Source organism: Taudactylus pleione, unplaced genomic scaffold (assembly GCF_031769625.1).
Source record: "Taudactylus pleione unplaced genomic scaffold, aTauple2 ptg000040l, whole genome shotgun sequence".
NCBI classification, from domain to species: Eukaryota; Metazoa; Chordata; class Amphibia; order Anura; family Myobatrachidae; genus Taudactylus; species Taudactylus pleione.
This window is the reverse complement of record NW_028284442.1, coordinates 20,199,671-20,220,833: the sequence shown is the minus strand read 5'-3', so window position 1 is coordinate 20,220,833 and position 21,163 is coordinate 20,199,671. Positions and strand designations below refer to the sequence as shown.

At 44.1% G+C, this 21,163-nt stretch overlaps 1 protein-coding gene across 2 annotated transcripts in view; it reads left to right on the top strand.

Annotated features, from left to right (window-relative positions):
- Positions 1-216: 216 nt before the first annotated feature.
- Positions 217-21,163, top strand: part of USP44 (ubiquitin specific peptidase 44) — a 35,211-nt gene continuing 14,264 nt past the window's right edge. For both annotated transcript variants that reach the window (XM_088454582.1, XM_088454583.1), the window contains exons 1-2: positions 217-352; positions 3,860-5,360. In XM_088454582.1, coding sequence (XP_088310708.1) covers positions 3,930-5,360 — 1,431 coding nt within the window. In that variant the 5' untranslated portion in view covers positions 217-352; positions 3,860-3,929. The remainder of the gene's footprint in view (positions 353-3,859; positions 5,361-21,163) is intronic.

Here is a 21,163-nt window from a genome sequence, read left to right as displayed (position 1 = left end):
TTTCCACAGCAGCACATTCTCCTACTGCACCGCATGGGCTCTATGTGCCCGGACATGACATGGCGCTCAGCCGTCGAACATGCCCCGCCCTCTCACTTCCCAGCGCACCAATAGACGGGCTGGGCTCCTGCTGCTCCCTCCCTGGACACGCCCACCCCCGGTGGCAGCGCTACTCTGTGCCCGGATTCCCCATGACTCCTCCCCCTCTCCCCGGCCGTCCCCAGACGTCATCCTCCTCGTCACCGTCGAGAGAGAGCGAGAGAGCGGCGGGCTGAGCGAAAACCCCACTTTGTTGTTATTGTTGTCCGTGCTCCGCTTCTCCCTTCCCGGGGAGCAGCCACACGTCTGCGCGGTGAGTGCCTGCCTGTGATCGGAGCTATCCGCCGGCTGCTGCCTCTCCGGACAATGGGACAGATGTCCTCCCGGGATGAGTGCGGCCGCGCCGGGCTGCGTGCCCGCTCTATGCACATGTCACCCGTCTATCAGCTCTGGGCTGCTCGGCGTCCACACAAAGCATAGCCCGCAGATCCCGGCAACGCTGGGGTTAATTATTTACGGACAAAGACCCTCGCTTACATGTCAGCCGGGGCAGGGGGCTTACGTCCGGGGTCTCCCCTCTCCTCTCACACAGGGAGCCATGAGCCCATCCAGGGTGCACTGGTATGGACGGGGAATAGTAGTGCTGCTGTGCCCTCTGCCCCATGCCCTGTTCTCATAGGGGTAGCACACACCACTCTCACAATAAAGTTGATTACTGAGCTGTAGTCATTAGGAGACTGCTGCTGTTACCTCTACATTGTGCAACCCATATAACATGTAGAATATATATATATATATATATATATATATATATATATATATATATATATCCTTGAACATAAGGCTACCTGCCCTCTCATCTCCAGCAATTTCTTATGTACTAAATCACGCATCTTGTCTACATGTGAGAGCACCAGAGGGAACACAGCAGCCGATAAGTGTTATGTAGATAATGTGATTTTATGTGACAGCCCTGTGTCACTTGCAGGAGGTATAGTCTATCAACATAATCCTTATGTCCCTTCATTTCATTTATGGTTTGTACATGTTTACTGTATGAGCTACTATCATTTATATAGTTCGAACATGATCATCATTATGTGCTATACACAAACATACATTTAATACTTTTACTGTAGCTATATTACCAATATTGAAGTTACAGTCCAATATCGTGCAGTTCAGGCGGCCTTTTGAGTGTAATAAACAGTAGTTGGTTTAGTTGTGTCTTTCTGGGTCTGATTCAGATGTGGATGGGATTAAACCATTTGGGGCAAGTGCTCGATGTTTTAACCCTGCGCATGTGTCCAAGACCAATACGCATGTTTCCTGATAGTTACCGCTGAGGGAAGCAGATTGGAATTGCACGCAGTTCCGATGGGGGTTCCTGGAGGTTGACTATTGGTGGTGGGCCTGTCTGGCTGTGTTGGTGTCTGGCACCAGTCACCATGTACCATCAGATGTTCTGAGCAACCATAAGGCTGATCTAATGTTCATTGGTACGGCGATCGATGGTGCAACTATTGTGCACAGCGGCGGATTGGAGCGGAACCTTTGTGGCGTTGCCCAGCCAGTGCGCCTCTCAGTAGAAGCCCATTGCCATTGCGGCATTAGCATAAATTCGCTGTAGTGGCTGTGACTTTGCAACTCCGTCCACCTCTAAATCAGACCCTCTGTTGGGCTGGTTTTCTTGTGTAATGTGGCTCCACAATTTCCCAATCGCCTGACGCTGATCTGATCGGTGGTGATCGGCGATCCATCAGAGAAATTCTGCATGTTAAAATTCCCTGACTCGCCGATCCCGATAATTTTTTGGTTGGGATTGGCACATCACGAATTTCCAACATGTTGGATTTCCCCGTTGCCTTGACCCAGGCTTCAGGGGATCAGGGAATTGCGGCAGTCAGTCGTAGATGAATGGGCCCCTTAAGGCTGTGCTGGCTATCAAGCTGTGGTACTTATTTGTGTGAATACCATTGATAGACTGCTACTCTCAGAATTACTGATATTTTGGAGGTTTACTTTGCTTTAAATGTTATGTAATTCATACCTTAAAGGAGCATGGAATCATGTCCATCAGTAATTTAATAGTTAACCTCTTGATTATATTAGTGTAATTGAAGTAGTGGCCTTGGTTGAAAGGGGCCAGTGTTCCGACCATTTCTATGGCACCTCTTGACCGTTTCTTATGACTGGTTTCTCCTAGCACCCAATAGCGGTGAATCTGTGATGCTGAGGTACCATAATTTATTATTATGCTTTTTATATGGCGCCACAAAGGTTCTGCAGCGCCTTGCACAGTACATAAATGAGCGCACAAGAAAAACAGTTATAGTAATACAAAACCAATGCAGGACAAGGACATGGTTTATACACATAGCTTAGCTGCATAACACAAGCAGCAGGGCCTCAGCAACCAAATGTTATGTGCCAATTGGGGAGTTAGAAGTAAATGATACTATAAGTAGGGATAGGAGAAGCATGTGAGGGACGAGGACCCTGCTCGTGAGAGCTTACATTCTAAAGGGGAGGGGCAGACTGTGACTTAAGGCCCCCATACAACAGAGATTGATTGCAGCAATTGTGCAATTTGCAATCGATTGTGTATGAAAAGCTTTCTCTTTTTCAATCGATTGTGGCAATTCTGCAATCGATTAAAAAGGGAAAGATTTTTATACACAATCGATTGCAAATTGCACGATTGCTGCAATCAATCTCTGATGTATGGGGGCCTTTACACGTCCACACATTGCCTCTAATTGACTTGCTCTAGATGTGTGCATATTATTATGTACTTATAGTTCACAATATTTATTATATATTGTGTTCACAAATTGTAACTCACTAACCTTTGCAACGATTGTCCATTTTGTACAGCTCACTGTTTTGTCACACTATTATATTTGCTGTTGTCTTAATAGCTAAATAGTTTGGTTACTGCTACATTTAAACTATAAAACATGAATCCTTTTTAAAGGGTACACTTAGTAGTTTTTTTTTTCTGTCCCTTTAACACAAACATGTTGAATATGCACATTTTAAGCTGCCTGAGGAGTGCATGTATCAGTAGTTGGAAAGATTAGTATAGAGTCATACTACTCATACCTTTTTGTAGTCTGAGGAGTCTTGACTTGTAGTATGTCTTATTAACACCTGTATTAAAACATTTTGAAGTTTTCTAAAAATACTACAGACTTATACAGGCAATACATCGGTCGGCAGATTACGATGATCACTGATTTCTCAGTTTCCCTGTTCTGACTTTGCCCGGGTTGGGCGATCGGCAAAACTGTGATCTAATGGTGACTTAATTAGTACCTCAGTCAATTTGATTTAACCATCTGGACTTAAGCATGGATATCCTTAAAACCTGGACTGTAATGGTGGAGTTTGGAGACTCTGATCTAACTTAAAATATTGTCTTTAACTTAAATTCTGCTGTACCTTCCATGGTCCTTGATTTATCTCTTAGTCTTTGTATGACAATTATATTCCAAAGACCAACTAATGTATAATAAGCTGCTACATTTTGATTTTTATATAACACATAGACCAGCAAAGTTGTTGGAAAGCCGGCACCTTGCAGCCTTCGCCAATAGTTGAATTGAAAATATATATATATATGTGTGGAAAGAAGCAGGCGGCACTCCTCCGGTCTTATAAAAACTATGTTAGTACATCTTTATTGAGGCCTCAATAAAGATGCACTAACATATATATAGTATATCATGCACTAACTTATATGTAGTATATTATTTATAGTATGTGAAATGTAATTCTACATTTATAATTTCGTATTAATAATTGTATTTCTTTGCAGGTAAAAATGTGCATCCTAGAAGCTGCAGAGCCGGTGCCACAAAGCTGACCACAAAATCTGAACATAGAAGATGGATAAATGTAGGCACGTGGGCCGATTGCGGCTTTCTCAGGACCATTCAATACTGAACCCTCAAAAGTGGCACTGTGTGGACTGTAACACGACAGAATCTGTGTGGGCCTGCCTGAGCTGTGCACATGTGGCTTGTGGCCGATACATTGAAGAACATGCACTTCGACACTTTCAGGAAAGTAAGCATCCTATGGCACTGGAGGTGAATGAACTGTACGTTTTCTGTTACCTCTGTGATGATTATGTTCTCAATGACAATGCCACAGGTGACCTTAAACTTTTACGCAGCACATTGAGTGCAATCAAAAGTCAAAACTATGACTGCACAACGCGTAGTGGTCGGACATTGCGATCAATGGTAGCTGTTGATGATGCATATTCTTCTCCTCAAGGTGCGAAGGCACTTCTACAAACTGAAGACCTCACGTTTACTGCTCTTTGGCATCGGAGACATGCTCTGTTAGGGAAAGTATTTAGATCATGGTTTTCTCTGACTCCCAAACGGAAACAAAGGTTAGAAGAAGAACGCCTGAAGGAGGAGTCAAAACAAAAGCGGGAGGAAGCCAGAAAGAGACGCCAGATGCTAAAGCACAAATTAAAAGAAGAGATGGAATGCAATCCCCCAAGAAAAAGTTCCCGCTTGCAACAGCAAATGCAAAAACCGCCCAAGAAGGCATTGCCATTGTTGCAGAAAATGCACCAAAAATCTGCTCCCACCACAAAACAAAAACAATCAGGACCTACCTCGGAGAAGGCATGTAAAGCAAAACTGGGTGATTCTCCAATAAAAAGGAAACCCACTGTGATCCCTGGGGTGACGGGACTAAGGAACTTGGGGAACACTTGTTATATGAACTCTATTCTTCAAATTTTGAGTCATTTGCATGTTTTCCGGGAGTGCTTCTTACAGCTTGATCTCTATGAATCTCAGGAGTTATTGGCAGCTGCAGCCAATGGAAAACCGAGGTCACTTAGCCAGATACCTCCTGCTGCAGACTGCTCAAACACGAGAATAAAGCACACTAAAGTGGAAAGGTCTTTGGTAAAGCGCCAGAGCTCCTCATCTGGTCTAAGTGGTGGGGCGTCAAACAGTAGAAACATGGAACTCATTCAGCCTAAACCTAGCTCAGCACATATCTCCTTATGTCATGAGTTGCATACACTCTTCCAAGTTATGTGGTCGGGTAAGTGGGCGCTCGTCTCCCCCTTTGCCATGCTTCACTCAGTCTGGAGGCTGATCCCAGCCTTTCGTGGGTATGCACAGCAAGATGCTCAGGAATTTCTATGTGAACTCTTGGATAAAGTACAACAAGAACTTGAGACAACTGGGACCAGGTTACCAACCCTGATTCCCAGCTCTCAGAGGAAACTCATCAAACAAGTCCTGAATGTGGTCAATAATATTTTTCATGGGCAGCTTCTCAGTCAGGTATGTTGATTAATTGTAACATGTAATTAACAGATTCAGGTATCTACAACCTGAGACAATTGCATTGTTTTAAGTTGGCTTTATGCAAGTTACGTTTTGTTGTGTTTTCAGATAATTTCACAGAAATTGTTTTAACATATGTATCTCTTACAGATTGGTCAGTCAGTGATTTTCTTTTGTCAAATCTCACTTAATAGACTCTGTTAGTTGTGACTTTGTGCTCCTATGTCACAGAGCGGAGGCTTAAATGTATGTATCACAGTATGGATAAATGGGTATAAAAAGCTTTTGTTTACAGGTAATCTGTTATTCTAGGTCACCAGGTCCTTGTCTGTCACCATTATCGGTTATGTGAGCTCATATTGTTCCTTCCCCCTCAGTGATCTCTTACAAATGTGTTGAGACACGTCATTTACAGTAGTGTGAATCATGCAGAGAGGTGGACAGCATTTAATGCAGTTGTACGATACATAAACGTTATACATGTGTGTTTGGGTAATCCCTAGCAGGATAAATGTCTTCATTGTATAAGCATAGAATTAAGCATCGCATTACTTAGGAATCTCACGATTACTAGGGATAATAGTCACTTCAGGTTTCCAGACTGTAAAAGCTATACCGTGTATGTAAATGTTTGGCTCCTGCTTTTATACAGTTGTTGGCCTTAAACATGCAGAACTCTGCGTCCAGGCATGGATTTTAATTTCTTAACCTTTCTAATTCATAAAAAGCTCAGAGGAGCGTTTTCTTTTGGCACACAGTGGTCACTAGAAAGAAACCTTTTCATATGCAGTGAAGCATAAAATCGAATCCTACCACGCTGAATTTACTGCAAGTGTTGTGAACAGAGCACTAGCGATCGCCTCTCCTGCGTGTCACTGTGGCATGTCATTGAAGCCATTCTGGAGGGATGTTTCATCTTTGCTTTGTGTGTCTCATTTCAATTTCTAATATTGAAACCAGGCCATAGTCTCCCAGGCTAGTTTGATGTTCAAAAGCACTTAACTAAGTATATGCATGTAAAACTTGAATAGAACATTTATACCACTTTGTGTATTTATGTTGAACACTAGCAATTTGTGTGTACAAGAGTAATATAGTCATTTACAGTGTTCTCCCCAGGCTGTTTTTTTCAGGTGCACCACCAGGCACTTTGGGAGCCTGCAAGTGGGGACAGTACCTGGGTGCTGGATAAAAAGGACCAGATCCTACAGACTTTGCAGCTTTTTCATAATCAGATGACTGGGCCTCTAATAAGAAGAGGAGAATTAATATATAAAATTTTATTTCAAGTTTAAATCATTATAAGGTCAGGGTGTAAAACATTTTATTATTACGAAGGCTCCCACCCGGCTTCTTCTTGATGCCACCCGGCTGGAAACATTTTCTGGGGAGAACACTGCATTTATGACCTGATTTGTGATCAATTCTTGGTATAGGCAGAACGTATTGCAATTATTGTAAACCAGTTATTTTCTTTGTCTCTACTGCATTGCATTTTGCTGTATATCTGTGGGGATGCAATCGGGAAACCGGCTGTCTTAAACCCGACAGCCGGCTTCCCGACTGCTTTATCCCGGCGAGGGTTAAATGACAGGCGTCTATATGTAGATGCCTGTCATTTTCCTGATGCCGGGAGACAGGCGCCCGGCATCCCGATCGAAGGGATGCGGGGCGCTGCGAGTGGACAGCCGCGGGGGAGGGTTAGGTTTAGGGCACCCGGGGGGGACTTAGGGTTAGGCCCCCCCCCCCGGGAGGTTAGGGTTAGGCTAGGGGAGGCAGGGTTAGAGTTAGGCACCCCCCCGGGGGACTTAAGTTTAGGCAGTGAGGAAGGGGGGGTTAGGGTTAGGCACTTACAGAGGGGATTAGGTTTAGGCACTTGGGGGGGGAGGTTAGGGTTAGGCACTCCTAAGGAGGGTTAGGGGGTAGAATAGGTTAGTTAGTACTTACCTGCTGACGATCGGAATTTCCAGCGCTGTCGGGCTTCCGCTGCCGGGATCTCTGCTTCTGTCGGCCTGCCGCGCCCGGGATTCGAACTGCCGGCCAGAGGGACGGCGGTATTTCATACCGATTCCATTTCTATGTCATTGAGGAGAAACACTTGCACTTCTGGTTTTCTTTAGCACGTCTCTCTTTACTCTTCATTACATGATGATGATGGAAAGCGAGTGATGTATTCAAAAATCAAAGGAAACTGTTACATATGGCTAGAGCTATGTTGTGCAATGTGCACCTTTTCCTGTGGTTCCCAGATGTGGGCCCTGCTCTGACTTATTGGGCCCATACATAAGCAATCAATTGGGGCAATTCCCTGTTTTGCAGGTTGATTGTGTTAAAATATCTGCAATGTTTGGGGTTCACTGATTGCCGATTCCGACCAAAAATTAATCGGAATTCGTAAATCAGACCCCCATAGGTCAATTTGGCAGTTTGCAGATGATTGTCCCTAAAAAAAAAAATCAGCAATGTATGGGGTTCACCAATTGCCGATTCCGATCAAAAAGAGATGGGAATCGGTAAATCAGGCTGTCCAGCATGTTGAATTTCAGCGATCAGTCGGGGCTATAGATTGGTAATGTATGGAGACGATCAGTTGATTTGCCAACTGTTACTAGTAAGGGGCCCTTACATCAGCATTCCCAAAATAACTCTGTGATTTTCTTTTTATTTCACCAGATTTAAAGATTCCCCAGTCCACCACTCTGCGCCCATACATTACAGATATTTTTCGGTGATTTACAGATCATATTCAGCAAGTCACAAATCTGCCAATTTTGAGAGGCTCATCATTTTACTAGTAACGGATGACAAATCTGTTGATCGTCTCCATACACTAGAAATCTTGGGCCTGATTGATTGCAGAGATCCAACATGTTGTACAACCTGATTTAGCGATTCCGATCACTTTTTGATCAGAATTGGCAATCAGTGAATCCCATACAATGCTGATTTTTTGGGGGGGGACAATCGCCTGCAAAAACCAAATTGTCTGAATTAATCCCACATTTATGGGGGCCTTAAAATGATGAGCATTCCATGATTGGCAGATCTGTTATTTGCTGAAAATGATATGCAAATCACTGAAAACTATCTGTAATGTATGGGCGCATATTGGTGGATTTGAGAATTATGAAATCAGGGAAGAAAAAAACAGATCATTGAATAGTTATTTTTTTACTGATTGCTGATGTATGGGCTTTATTACTCCGTGATATAAAGAAAAGAATAAGACTGAACGGAAACCGCGGATATAGGGCCTGATTCAGAGCCGCTCGTAAGCGGCCGCTCGTTCGTTCCGAGCGATGTTCGCACAACTGCGCATGCGTACGGATCGTTATACGCATGCGCTAACCAGTCAGTGCGGCCGAAATTCATGTGCTCGCAAAACAGCGAATGCCTGCTATTTTGAGTGACAGAAAGAGGCGTATGTGGGTGGTAACAGGGGAAGGTGCTTGAAAATGGGGAGTGGAAATCAGAACGCAGGCGTGCTTAAAGGTCAAAACGGGCGTTTTATGGGTGTGCATATTTAAAACAGCAGCGTCATTGACCACGTCAGTGGGTTATTTTATAGTCAGAACTGCTCGCAAAATTGTGGTAGCAAACACCAACCCCAAGAATAGCGAGCAGTTCATACCCTTGTCGATGTACTCGATTAATCTAATAAATAGCGGACATGACGTAGGATGCGAGCGGCCAGGGGGCGTATTTTTTCCAAAAAACGAACGCAAGTTTTGTTCTCTCGTTCAGACATAGAGGCGTGAACAGACCGCAAACAGCGAACGGTTCATTTGAATAGCCACCCCTTGTTTTAGAACGAATGACCGCAAATAGCGAGTGGCTCTGAATCAGGCCCATAGTTTGAGACCATCTCTGCACAATGCAGGGAGGTCACACAGGACAAGAAGTCAGTGGAGGAGAAATTGCTTTCTGCAACACCTGCTCTCCCTCCTTCCTCTGTGAGCTCTGGTGGTGCAAATGAGTGGTTTTAGACCATGTGGGTAGTTGTGTGCCTGGGAGTTTTCCAGTACATGTGGGATCTGAGGGAATATAAGAGCATTTTTTGGCAAAGGGGGGTTTGAGTGTATGCTGGGGGGAGGGGGGGGTGACGACACATTTTTGAATGAGTGATGTGAGCATGCCAAGATTGTATTAGGCTGTTTTTTTCTTTCTTCAATATATATTTCCGGTTGTCCTTCGATGGTCTAGAGCAGGGGTTCCCAACCACGGTCCTCAAGGCACACTAACAGTCCAGGTTTTAAGGATAGCCATATGTGAGCACAGGTGTGTTAATTAGTACCACAGTTATTTTGAGTTAAACATCTGTGCTGAAGCATGAATATAACTAAAACCTGTAGTGTTAGTGTGCCTTGCGGACCGAGGTTGGGAAACACTGGTGTAGAGCTAGGTCAGTCATGAAAACAACAAAAAATAAAATAGTTGATGATTAAATTTAGGTTTTGAATATTTTTGTCACTTGTTCGCAAACTTGGCTGTTACAGTGGGCCTTGTTGACTGCCCAATTTGAAGTTATTCATGTGATTTGAAAACCTGTAGAACTTAGGAACTTGTTTTATGCAGTACTATCAGCTCAACTTGTAGTGACATTTACAGACTTATTAGAATTTTTTTTTTCTTTCAATTAATAATTTTCCCATATTTTATGGATAATGGGTTTTAAAATGTCCTCTGTTATGTTCTTATGTCATGGTTACCAAAGGCTAGTGGTTAGTATACTCCAAGGGTAGGCAACCTGTATGCGCTAGCTACAAATCCCAGCATGCCCTGACAGTTCTGCTGTTAGATCATGCAATAACTGTGGTAGAGTATGCTGGGATTTGTAGTTCCACAGCAGCTGGAGTGCCGCAGATTGCCTACCCCTGGTATAGTCCAGGGTGCAGAACAGAATTGCTCAAAATAATACCCCTATCAGACTTATGCCAAATACCTGGGTTTTTGCGCGTGAATGCGCATCAACCCGGGTCTGGCGCAAGTCTGAAAGGTGCAACCCGGATTGACAGTGCTGGGTCCGCTACCCTGCTAGCTAGCAGGGTTTTTCCCGGGACTTGCAACATGGGTAGATCGCCCGTCTTTTAGACCCGGTTGGCGCCTTAAACAAACTGATTGGCCGGGGACAGTCGCTCTTGGAGATGAGATCATCTCTAAGCACCCACTGAATGCCGAAAGACCCGGGTCACTGCAAGACCCGGGTCCGGTTTAAAGTGTGACGACCCGGGAATAACCTGGGTCGTCCCCCTTGTGTGAAAGGGGTAGCCCGGCTTCAACACGTGCTCGGTGTCCCGGGTTACGAGCCGTGTTGAAATTATGTCTGAAAGGGGTATTAGTGATCATTTCATGAAATGGCTTGCCCTGTCTTCTCCCTGTCTCCTGTGCACTTGCACTCTTGTCACCTCTCCTTAGTTTATCACCGTCTTCCAAGTTGTGTACATTGTCTGATTTATCACCCACTGAGCCCTTTTCTGTATCTGTATTCTCCATTCATCCCTTCTTGCTTTAAGGAAAAGTATCGGAAAAGTTTGCCTTGGTTATATTGTGTTTAGTCTACCTGCTATGTACTATCCCACCTTCTGCACTGGAGACTAGCTACAAATGGCCATGCCATCTGAAGTGCCCTTGATTGGTTCCTAGCATTTAGCTCTTACAGAAATCGGGCCTGATTCTGAGTAGGACTGTGCACAGATGCTAACGGGGAGTGTTTACTTACAGCGCATGCACAGATGCAGATATACACACTTTTGCATATGTCCGTCTTATTCTGTCTTTCCATAGAAGTGGGCATTTAGGGGCAGCAACAGCGAGTGCACGGAACTGCCCTGTCTTGTGGGCGTGTATTTGAAGCGCCGTGCGTATGGGGAAGGGAAGCCTGTTCCTGACAGATATCCTGCACCTACTATGGGCTGGTGCAAGTGCACATACTAATGATGATGGTAGCTGCGGCTGTTGTGCAATCAGTGGGTGGCACGGCTTTCAGCTCGCTGCGGCTGTTGTGCAATCAGTGGGTGGCACGGCTTTCAGTTTTGCTGCGGCTGTTGTGCAATCAGTGGGTGGCACGGTTTTCAGCTTGCTGCGGCTGGCGTACAATCAGTGGGCGGCACGGCTTTCAGCTTGCTGCGGCTGTTGTGCAATCAGTGGGTGGCACGGCTTTCAGCTTGCTGCGGCTGGTGTACACACAGTGGGCGGCACGGCTTTCAGTTTGCTGCGGCTGTTGTGCAATCAGTGGGTGGCACGGCTTTCAGCTTGCTGCGGCTGGTGTACAATCAGTGGGCGGCACGGCTTTCAGCTTGCTGCGGCTGTTGTGCAATTAGTGGGTGGCACGGCTTTCAGCTTGCTGCGGCTGTTATGCAATCAGTGGGTGGCACGGCTTTCAGCTTGCTGCGGCTGTTGTGCAATCAGTGGGTGGCACGGCTTTCAGCTTGCTGCGGCTGTTGTGCAATCAGTGGGTGGCACGGCTTTCAGCTTGCTGCGGCTGGTGTGCAATCAGTGGGCGGCACGGCTTTCAGCTTGCAGGTGCGTGAAACCCCTGTAAGTGATATGGATTAGAATTGGCCCCATTGCGTTCCCCTGCACCACTATTACTACATCCTCAGCTGGAGACTGAGGTCCTCTGGTTGCTGTAGTGGTATTATAAGTGCACAACACTGAATATTAGTCTGTAAGTGTCAGATCTATCTCCTTTCATGAGGAGGGTGGAATCATATTCACATTAAGCTGATATAACTATTGTGAAGTATAGTGTGTTTGGATAATGGCTGTATATAATAATCTCTTTGGCATGTTTAAGATATAATTATTTTTTGTAGCAATCATTTGCTGCTAACTGTAAGGGTAGTGGGTAAGTGGAATAGCCTTCCATGAGAGGTGACAGTAGACCAATATAAATATGCTTGGGAGAGGCATAAGGATATCCTCACAAAGAACTAGGGATCAAATAGGGTTGATGTTACCAAAAGGTTAAAAAAATGTGCAGACTAGATGGGCCAAGTGGTTCTTATCTGCCGTCAAAATTCTATGTTTCTATGATGCTGTTAGTCATAACCCCACTCAGGATTTCTCAGTGGCTTGCACATTTTAAGTATACAATTGCTGGCACTTCATGTTTGTCCCTGGCTCCTGTTTGGCTGAGTGTGTGCAGGCCTGTAATATAGACCAGTTAGCACTTCCCTGAATCCCATTTGCAAACCCTCTGTCATACTTTGCACCTTTTCACACATGCTTATGTGATTCACCTGAAACATACCACACCTACAAAGAGGAGTGAATGCTTCAATTTACCCATCATAAGGAGATTTCAAGGCGTATAATGCAGAAGTAAAGACAGTGAAACTGTTTACCTGCTTATCTCCATGGAAGTGTTTCTAATTTCATGAGACTAGGCGAGGAAAATTGCCTTATTTGCATAAACATTAACTCTGCATTCTAGTCCTTGGTTCTGTGAATATATAATTAGGTCATTTTGTTCTAATTTGCATATTGTTACTGTTGTATAAGACGGTAAAATTTTATGCAGGATTTCTTTTGTTAACCCTTTCATATGCAGGAATTAACAGAAAAATAATTGTGATGGGTCAGGCTCTCCAGGAATGGCTTTTATATCCACATATAATGCATACTATTTCATCACAAGGAATGGCATTTATATCCACATATAACGTACAGTGCAGCCGGAAAGTATTCACAGCGCTTCACTTTTTCCACATTTTGTTATGTTACAGCCTTATTCCAAAATGGAATAAATTCATTTTTGTCCTCAAAGTTCTACACACAATACCCCATAATGACAACGTGCAAAAAGTTTTTTTGAGATTTTTGCAAAAAATAAAAAAAACATCTAAGAAATCACATGTACATAAGTATTCACAGCCTTTGCCATGAAGCTCAAAATTGAGCTCAGGTGCATCCTGTTTCCACTGATCATCCTTGAGATGTTCCTACACCTTAATTGGAGTCCATCTGTGGTAAATTCAGTTGATTGGACATGATTTTGAAAGGCATACACCTGTCTATATAAGGTCCCACACTTGACAGTGCATGTCAGAGCATAAACCAAGCATGAAGTCCAAGGAATTGTCTGTAGACCTCCGAGACAGGATTGTCTCGAGGCACAAATCTGGGGAAAGGTACAGAAAAATATCCCGCTGCTTTGAAGGTCCCAACGACCACAGTGGCCTCCATCATCTGTAAATGGAAGAAGTTCGGAACCACCAGGACTCTTCCTAGAGTTGGCCGACCGTCTAAACTGAGCGATCGGGGGAGAAGGGCCCTAGTCAGGTAGGTGACTAAGAACCCGATTGTCACTCTGTCAGAGCTACAGCATTCCTCTGTGGAGAGAGGAGAACCTTCCAGAAGGACAACCATCTCTGCAGCAATCCACCAATCAGGCCTGTATGGTAGAGTGGCTAGACAAAAACAACTCCTTAGTAAAAAGCACATGGCAGCCCGCCTGGAGTTTGCCAAAAAGCACCTGAAGGACTGTCAGACCATGAGAAACAAAATTCTCCGGTCTGATGAGACAAAGATTATGTTTGGAGGAAACTTCTTACTGAAGTCTTGGTCACCTTAAAAAATACTTCAGTAAGAAGTTGAAACGCGTAGGTGCCTGCCTCCAGTTTGCTCATTTCAACAAGGAGCCCATCTACACACCTTTATCACGCCCCAGGTGCATCTAACCTTACAAGTCCGGCTACTCCACATTACACGGGACATTGAGTGGCTTTACATCAGCTCCCCAGTCAGCGGTTAGAGCTCGACTTGCCAGACCACCGTGACCGCGGCTCTCATTATATCACCGCGACTTTGGAGGACACAAGCCGAGGTGAGAACGGGATTACCTTTAATGAACAGATGCACGGGAGTCACCACAGTACACGTAAGCTCCCTCCGGCTGTCTCACCTGTTCAAAACTCCCCGCTGGTCGGGTTGAATTTCATTTCAGCTCAAGGAGCGACTATTACATCAATTAAGGGGCTGTGATTCTGTTGTGGAATTTACAAGAGAACTCCTTATTTTTTCACTGCAAAAGACCACTGACTGTGTGTCAAATCAATTTGATACAAGTAACATCACGTTTCTCTTGTTCAATATACATCACAGTGACATTTGGGCTTCCTTCTTTTCTTTTATATTTTATTTGTGCATAATATGCTTGTTATGTGGAAATGTTTATTTTATGATTCAGAATAAATTGACCTTTTTTTTATATACATACCTCATTGATTTCAATTAATTTTTATAAACACTTGCTTTCTCCATGGTAGCTTTTTTATCATTATTCATGTTTTGTTGTTAATGAGGTTGACTCCCTAATTCAACCATTTAGAGACTGATAAGTAACTACAACTCTGCAGCGCCTGGGTCTATTTGTTTTGTGTTTTTCCTGTTTGCAGGTGTTTGCTGAAGGTGAGTTTTTTTCTGTTTTTTAAAACATCACTTTAGCAAATTTTTGCCATGCTTGCACCCATTTTCATGTACCCCAAATTTGCTGAGACTGCTTATTTTTGCCAAAAAAAACCTGCTAAATGCTATTCTTCACCACTTGTGTAAAGACGCTAAATAGCATTGAGACCATTTCAGCACCCCAAATACCTTCAGAAGGGCTATTTGGGGGTATCTATAGTGATCCCCCATGTCAGTGCATCTTTAGGGGGGTGTCAGGCTGATTTACCCAAGTCTGACAGCACTTTTCGCCTGCTTGAGTTTTGCCGGGCGCGTTTTCGCGTCCTTTGCAATTGAATAGGGCGAAAATCGGGGACGAGCGTGATACTTTTCCGGAGGCAAAACCAGCGATGACGGCGGAAAGTCCGGCAGGCGAAAAGTCCGGGACATTTCGCCAGCAATTGAATATGGGCCCAAAGCCGGGAGATGCAGTTTACCGCGACTAAGCCCCAGGCATTAGTTGCGGTAGAGTGCGTCGCCCGCCTTAAGTGTCAGGCTCTATGCAGATTGAATAGCTCTGGGCACTTAACCCTGGAGGTACATCCCTGCGAAGAGAATTCATTCACCCCCTTTGTATCTAGCAGGGATAACAATGCTTTTTGATTCATTTGTTTGCAATATTATGTTGAATTAAATGTTATTTTAACACAGAGTAGAGGAGGAGCACTGAAATGATGTTCTCTCTATCCATACTATGCAGGTCCCCTGCTTCTGCATCCTTACAATCAATGTAGAACGCTGAGTGAAGTAGCTATGAAGTGAAAGTGTTAACATGTAAATAACAATTAAGTAATATGTGTGCTTGTCGTTTAATACTGCAATAACACTGACGGCCAGCAAAATCTGAATTCTCCAATGGAAAGACACCCAGGTCTTGACGGAGCAAATAACTATACCCGCCCTAAGAAAGGCGGTTTCCAGAGGTGCAGTTTTCTGAACATGGGCACCTCTCCCTCTTCTACCATGAGCTGCTGGTGTCTAAATTATCCAGGACCCCCCTCCCCCATGCTGGTATGTGCAACACTTTGCATTCTGTCATCAGAGGTGTCCTTTTCCCTTCAAGTCACTTCTGTAATCTACTTGGAAAGCAGCAGCCTGTGTTACATAAATCAAATACAAGAGCTGAGCTTCACTATGAAAATGCTCTACATCATCCGGTTTGAGCTTGGTGTGCCCAGTGTTTTTCCTTTTAGCTAATATCCTTACTGGACCTGACATTCATATACTTCTATGCTTTGTAAGACTATAAAGACCAAGTGCTGTATATTTGCAGTCCTATTTTTAAATGATGTTGTAGAACAGGGAAATCTCTCTGCATGTGTTATACACACTGACTGTGTAACGCGAGTTGATGTCCTAGATGTATGGGAATGGCTATCTCTCACTCCCTCGTGTTTACAGCAAGTTCATGCACCTATTGATTATGTGCCTTTCTACATTAGATCAGGTGGCTTTCTTTGCAAACGATCCTCACATCTTAGGGCCTGATTCAGCAAGGAACGCACGGTAGCAGACTCACGCACCCGTCCGCTGCGAGAATATGCTAATCAATGCATACGCACAGAGACTGAAGCACAAGATGTAGATACCCAGCTCCATATTAAGCTGCCCATCTCCCTTTACTCACAGCCTGAGCAGCACGCAAGATAGCGTAAATAACATCGAGAACCATCGGACCCATACGCACAATAGTGCTTGACCTGACCTACCGCAGGATTTTGTCCGCTTCCTGTGTACAGCTTATGGTGTGGCTGCGTATGCCGCCGCACTGCCTTAATTATGCACGCCTATAACGGCGTTATAACGCCTGCGTTCGCCTGACCGCCCCCCCTTACCAGCTACAAACGGCATTAACTGTCAATATCGGAAGGGTCTGCATACACACTGTGTAGTCTGCGTACCATAATCTGATCGCACTGGTTGGTTCGCGCATGCGCAGTGCAAAAACATTTGCCGAGTGCATGCGTTCTCTCCTTTGCGTTCCTTGCTCTCTTGCCGGAGAGAGAGACCACGCTGTGCCTTCATCGCTTCAGCCAGCACAGGAATTACACTGCATTTACTGCACGCTGTGCTACTATCCTCCTGGTCAACATAAGAGGCATATTGTATCCATAGTAATACTCATATATTATATGAGCACTCCAGGATATCTGGATTACCACTGTCTGACAAATGGGGGAGCGGTCAGTGCTTTGTGCCTATAAGACATTCTCTGCTGGCTTTCCCTCTTGGGAATTAGGAAGTGAGACTATCACGGTATATATACCAATTCTTTAACAGGAGTTCTCACAGTCATCTATTTTCATTAGGAAGGAATTTAATCATTTGTCTACTCACTTTACCTGCAAACCCTTTTTTGAATCGGGACTATGAATATATTCCTTTTCTTTTATTCATTGGTGCACTGATGTAATATTTTATATGTTGATTGTACATTTACAAATACAGGAACTGCAGTTCTATTTTCATATGTATTTTATTATGAATAATTGGTATTAACAAATTTTTGAATAATGAATTGTGTTTTTAGTGAACATTAACGCAGGCATACTTTTTTACTTGCTGAATCAGGCCCTTAGTCCAGAGGCAGAAAATCCAATGCCTGAAGTGTGTATGGATGCTTGGGTTGTGTGCAGAAACAGCACTCCATAATCTTCCTTGCCTTTCTGTCCAAATGCTTAGGGCGGGTATACACTTTTACAATATGGGCCCGATTTGTCGTATTGGAACTGCAAGTCAGGCACATTGTGAAGTTTGTATACCCGAATGCGTGCTCCTGCTGGTCACAGGCGTGCTGCGCGGCCAAACACACAATATTGCATGCGGTGCAGTGCATATTAATGAAGGATGGAACGATATGTAGTTCCGTCGTTCATTAAACCTTCTAATGTGTACCAGCAATCTTGCATGGTCCGGGGCGAAGGGAAATCGCCATGACCATCGGCATGATTGCCGGTTGTACAAGTGTGTACCCAGCCAGGACTACTGCCACTAAGCCTAAATCATTTTCTTAATATTTTCTACACATACAAGTACATAGTTTAGCTACAGTATATAGATTCCTAGGAAATGGTGTCCTTTTAGCACCCTGCACATCTCACAACCCGTGCAGTTTCTCTTTCCTGCCTGGGGTGTCGCTTTCTGCTCTGGTGCTTCTAGCACGCAGCTGATTCATCAAATTATTGAGATAGACCAGAGTGTGCTAGAAGCACCAGAGCAGAGAGCGACACCCCAGGTAGGGAAGAGGAACTGCATGGGTTGTGCGAGGTGCAGGGTGCTAGAATGAACACTGTGAAAGATAGTGTACATTGTGTGTGGGTATGTAGACCTATATGTGAGAGTCTATATTTGATTGTAGATATATGTACAAGATTTAGCACTTCATATTACATAGGTTACAAATGTTACCCACAAGGAAGGGAATCGGTATGATTTACCGCCGGACCCCTGGCCGGCGGTTGAAATCCTGACAGCGGCAGCCCGACAAGGATGAAAATCCTGATCGTCCCCAGGTAAGTATTCACTAACCTATTCCCCCACCCTAACCCTCCTTTAGGGTGCCTAACTCTAACCTTCCCCCCCAGTGCCTAAACCTAACCCCCCTTCCCCGCCGCCATCTGGGGGTGCCTAACCCCAACCCTCCCGCCCCCTAGCCTAACCCTAACTTCCCGGGGGTGTGCCTAACCCTAAGTCCCCCCCTGGAGCCCTAAACCTCACCCTATCCCCCCCCACACCCCCACGGCTGTCCGCAGCGTTGCCCGGCATCACTTCGATCAGGATGCCGGGTGCCAGTCTCCCAGGTCGGTAAAATGACAGGCGTCTAGATGTAGATGCTGGTCATTTAACCCTTGCCGGGATTAAGCTGTCGGGAAGCCGGCTGTCGGGATTAGGTCCGCTGGCTTCCCGACTGCATACCCAAGGAATACACCCTGAACTTGGTTTGCTACCAAACTTGGACCTGTAAAACAATCTTCCTGCATCTGACAAAATGGAATAAAACTGACCAACATAATAACAGGAGACAATAAATAGACATTTTGTGGTTAGACACTGTACAGCTGGACAAGAAGAGGACATTGGGGAAACACTGACATTCTACTTTTTATAACTGTCCTGATCAGACTATAATCACGATTGTGCATTATAACCCAGCTCAGTAACTAACACATGATGGGCTTGTAGTGTTCAGTGATCCATCAAGATAGTAGCGCTAGTCACAAGATTAGATGGCGCAGCTTGGCAGCAAAGTGTCCCTGGAAACTATTTTAAAATGCCCTCAACTAGGCATGTACGGTAGGGTTTGGTTTTTGTTCACATCCCTGCCCTCTTCTTCATTTTGTTTTATTTTTAAAACATCTATTTCAGAAGTTTATTTATATAGCATAAGAATTCTCCACAGTGCATTACAAATGGGGCAAACACTGCAATTAAACAAATTAAAGTTAGAAATTGAAATGGTAAAGGGAAGTCTGCAATATATAATATTATTTATATCACAAAGCGGCACTCAGAGATTGAAGAACGGAACGGACAACAGCCTTAAAGTGTCAATGGCCTAATAAAACATGTTCGTCAGGATTTTTTAGACATTGAAACGTTGACACTTTAAGGCTGTTGTCTGTTTCGTTCTTCAATCCCTTTTGCTTATTTGGTCCAGACAAATTGCATTGTAGAGAGAAGGTAATTGGTTAGAATAGCCTACGGAGCTTAAGTAGGTGGTTCGGAAATTTGATGTTTACCACAGAAGGTGAGGTTTCAGGAAAAACTTGGTAGTCTGCTGGTTAGAGTAAAGTGTTAAGATAGGTACACACAATTATTGGATTGGATTGGAACAATATATTGTGTGGATCATATAGTGTGTATGCTCTGTCCAATCATGAGGAATAGCTGCTGTTAACAACAATAGAGCTTACAGACTCAAGCCTAGCGCATAGGCTGATCTCTATGTCTGCAGATAGAATGCATTCAATCTTTAGCCACGTACACACTTGGCGATTTGTCAGCCGATATGAACGATAACGTTATAGTTCATCTCGGCCGATATCGTCCAGTGTGTATGCGGTGAACGACCAACGATGCGATGCTTCCCCGGGTCATTATAGTGAAACTCCGCGGTGGAGCAGTCATTCGGGTAGTACTGTCCTTAGAGGACAGTACTTAGTTCGTGGATCCAGGTATTTAAATTTTTTGTTTTGCCAAGACCGGGGATGCCTACTTGGAACGAAGAGGACCTAATCTACGCATAGGAGGAGGTGAGTGTGTTTTTTTTGTTTTTGTTTTTTTAACAGGTACCCTATGGATTCTACATGGAGAAGAGGAATGTGATGGCTTCAGGGATACATAGATGAGTGTGTGTGTGTGTGTACATTTGTGTGTATGAATGTTTTAATACACTTTTACTTTCAACAGTGTGTGTGTGTCTTGTATTTATTTTAATATTTATTTTGCTGTGGAACTACAGGCACCAGCGGGCCCTTAATGCCCTGCATGCTGATACTTTTGGTTCTCTTAAGTACCAGCATGCGGGGGAGGTTTGCTGGGACCTGTAGTTCCACAGCAAAAGACAATATTATTAACTCTTTACTTGCACCACACTTTTACACTATCAACCCGGCACCCACCGCTCCAGGGGTGCCGGGGATAGCCCCAGGGAGGATATCGTCTAGAGTGTAGGAGCCTTTAGATCAGTAATTCCCAACCACGGTCCTCAAGTCACACTAACAGTCCTGGTTTTAGTTATATCCATGATTGTGCACAGATTGTTAAATCAAAGTAACTGAGGTACTAATTAAGTCACTTGTGCTCAAGTATGGCTATCCCTAAAACCTGGACTGTTAGTGTGCCTTCAGGACCGTGGTTGGGAACCCCTGCTTTAGATGATTAAATCTTCACATAGCCACTTTTTTCTACTTTTGCATTAGCTGCTTGTGTGCACAATTTCACCATTTGGTACTTGCCATTTTTATTTTCCACTCCAAACATTCATCCTGTCAGGGAACTGTATGACCTTTATAAGAAAACTGCTGCATAGTAAAAGGCACTGTAACCAATAACAGCCAATCAAATGCTTTCATTTTGCAAACTGTATGATAAAAAATTTCAGAATCTATCTGGATTGCAATGTAAAAGGTGGCCTGGAAAGCTCTCCTAATATAGGCCGTTCCTGGGGAGCAGTTTCATTCATTTGACAGCTGTAGGCGATATTACATAGACTATTATATAACAAAAATAAACCACTGCAATTCCCTGCAGGACAAAAAAAGGTAATAAAATAGCTTGTGGTAACACCACGCTGGTTTCTTGATTTAACTTAATAGACAGTATATGCTTATGAAGTACAGTTGCAAGTTCCT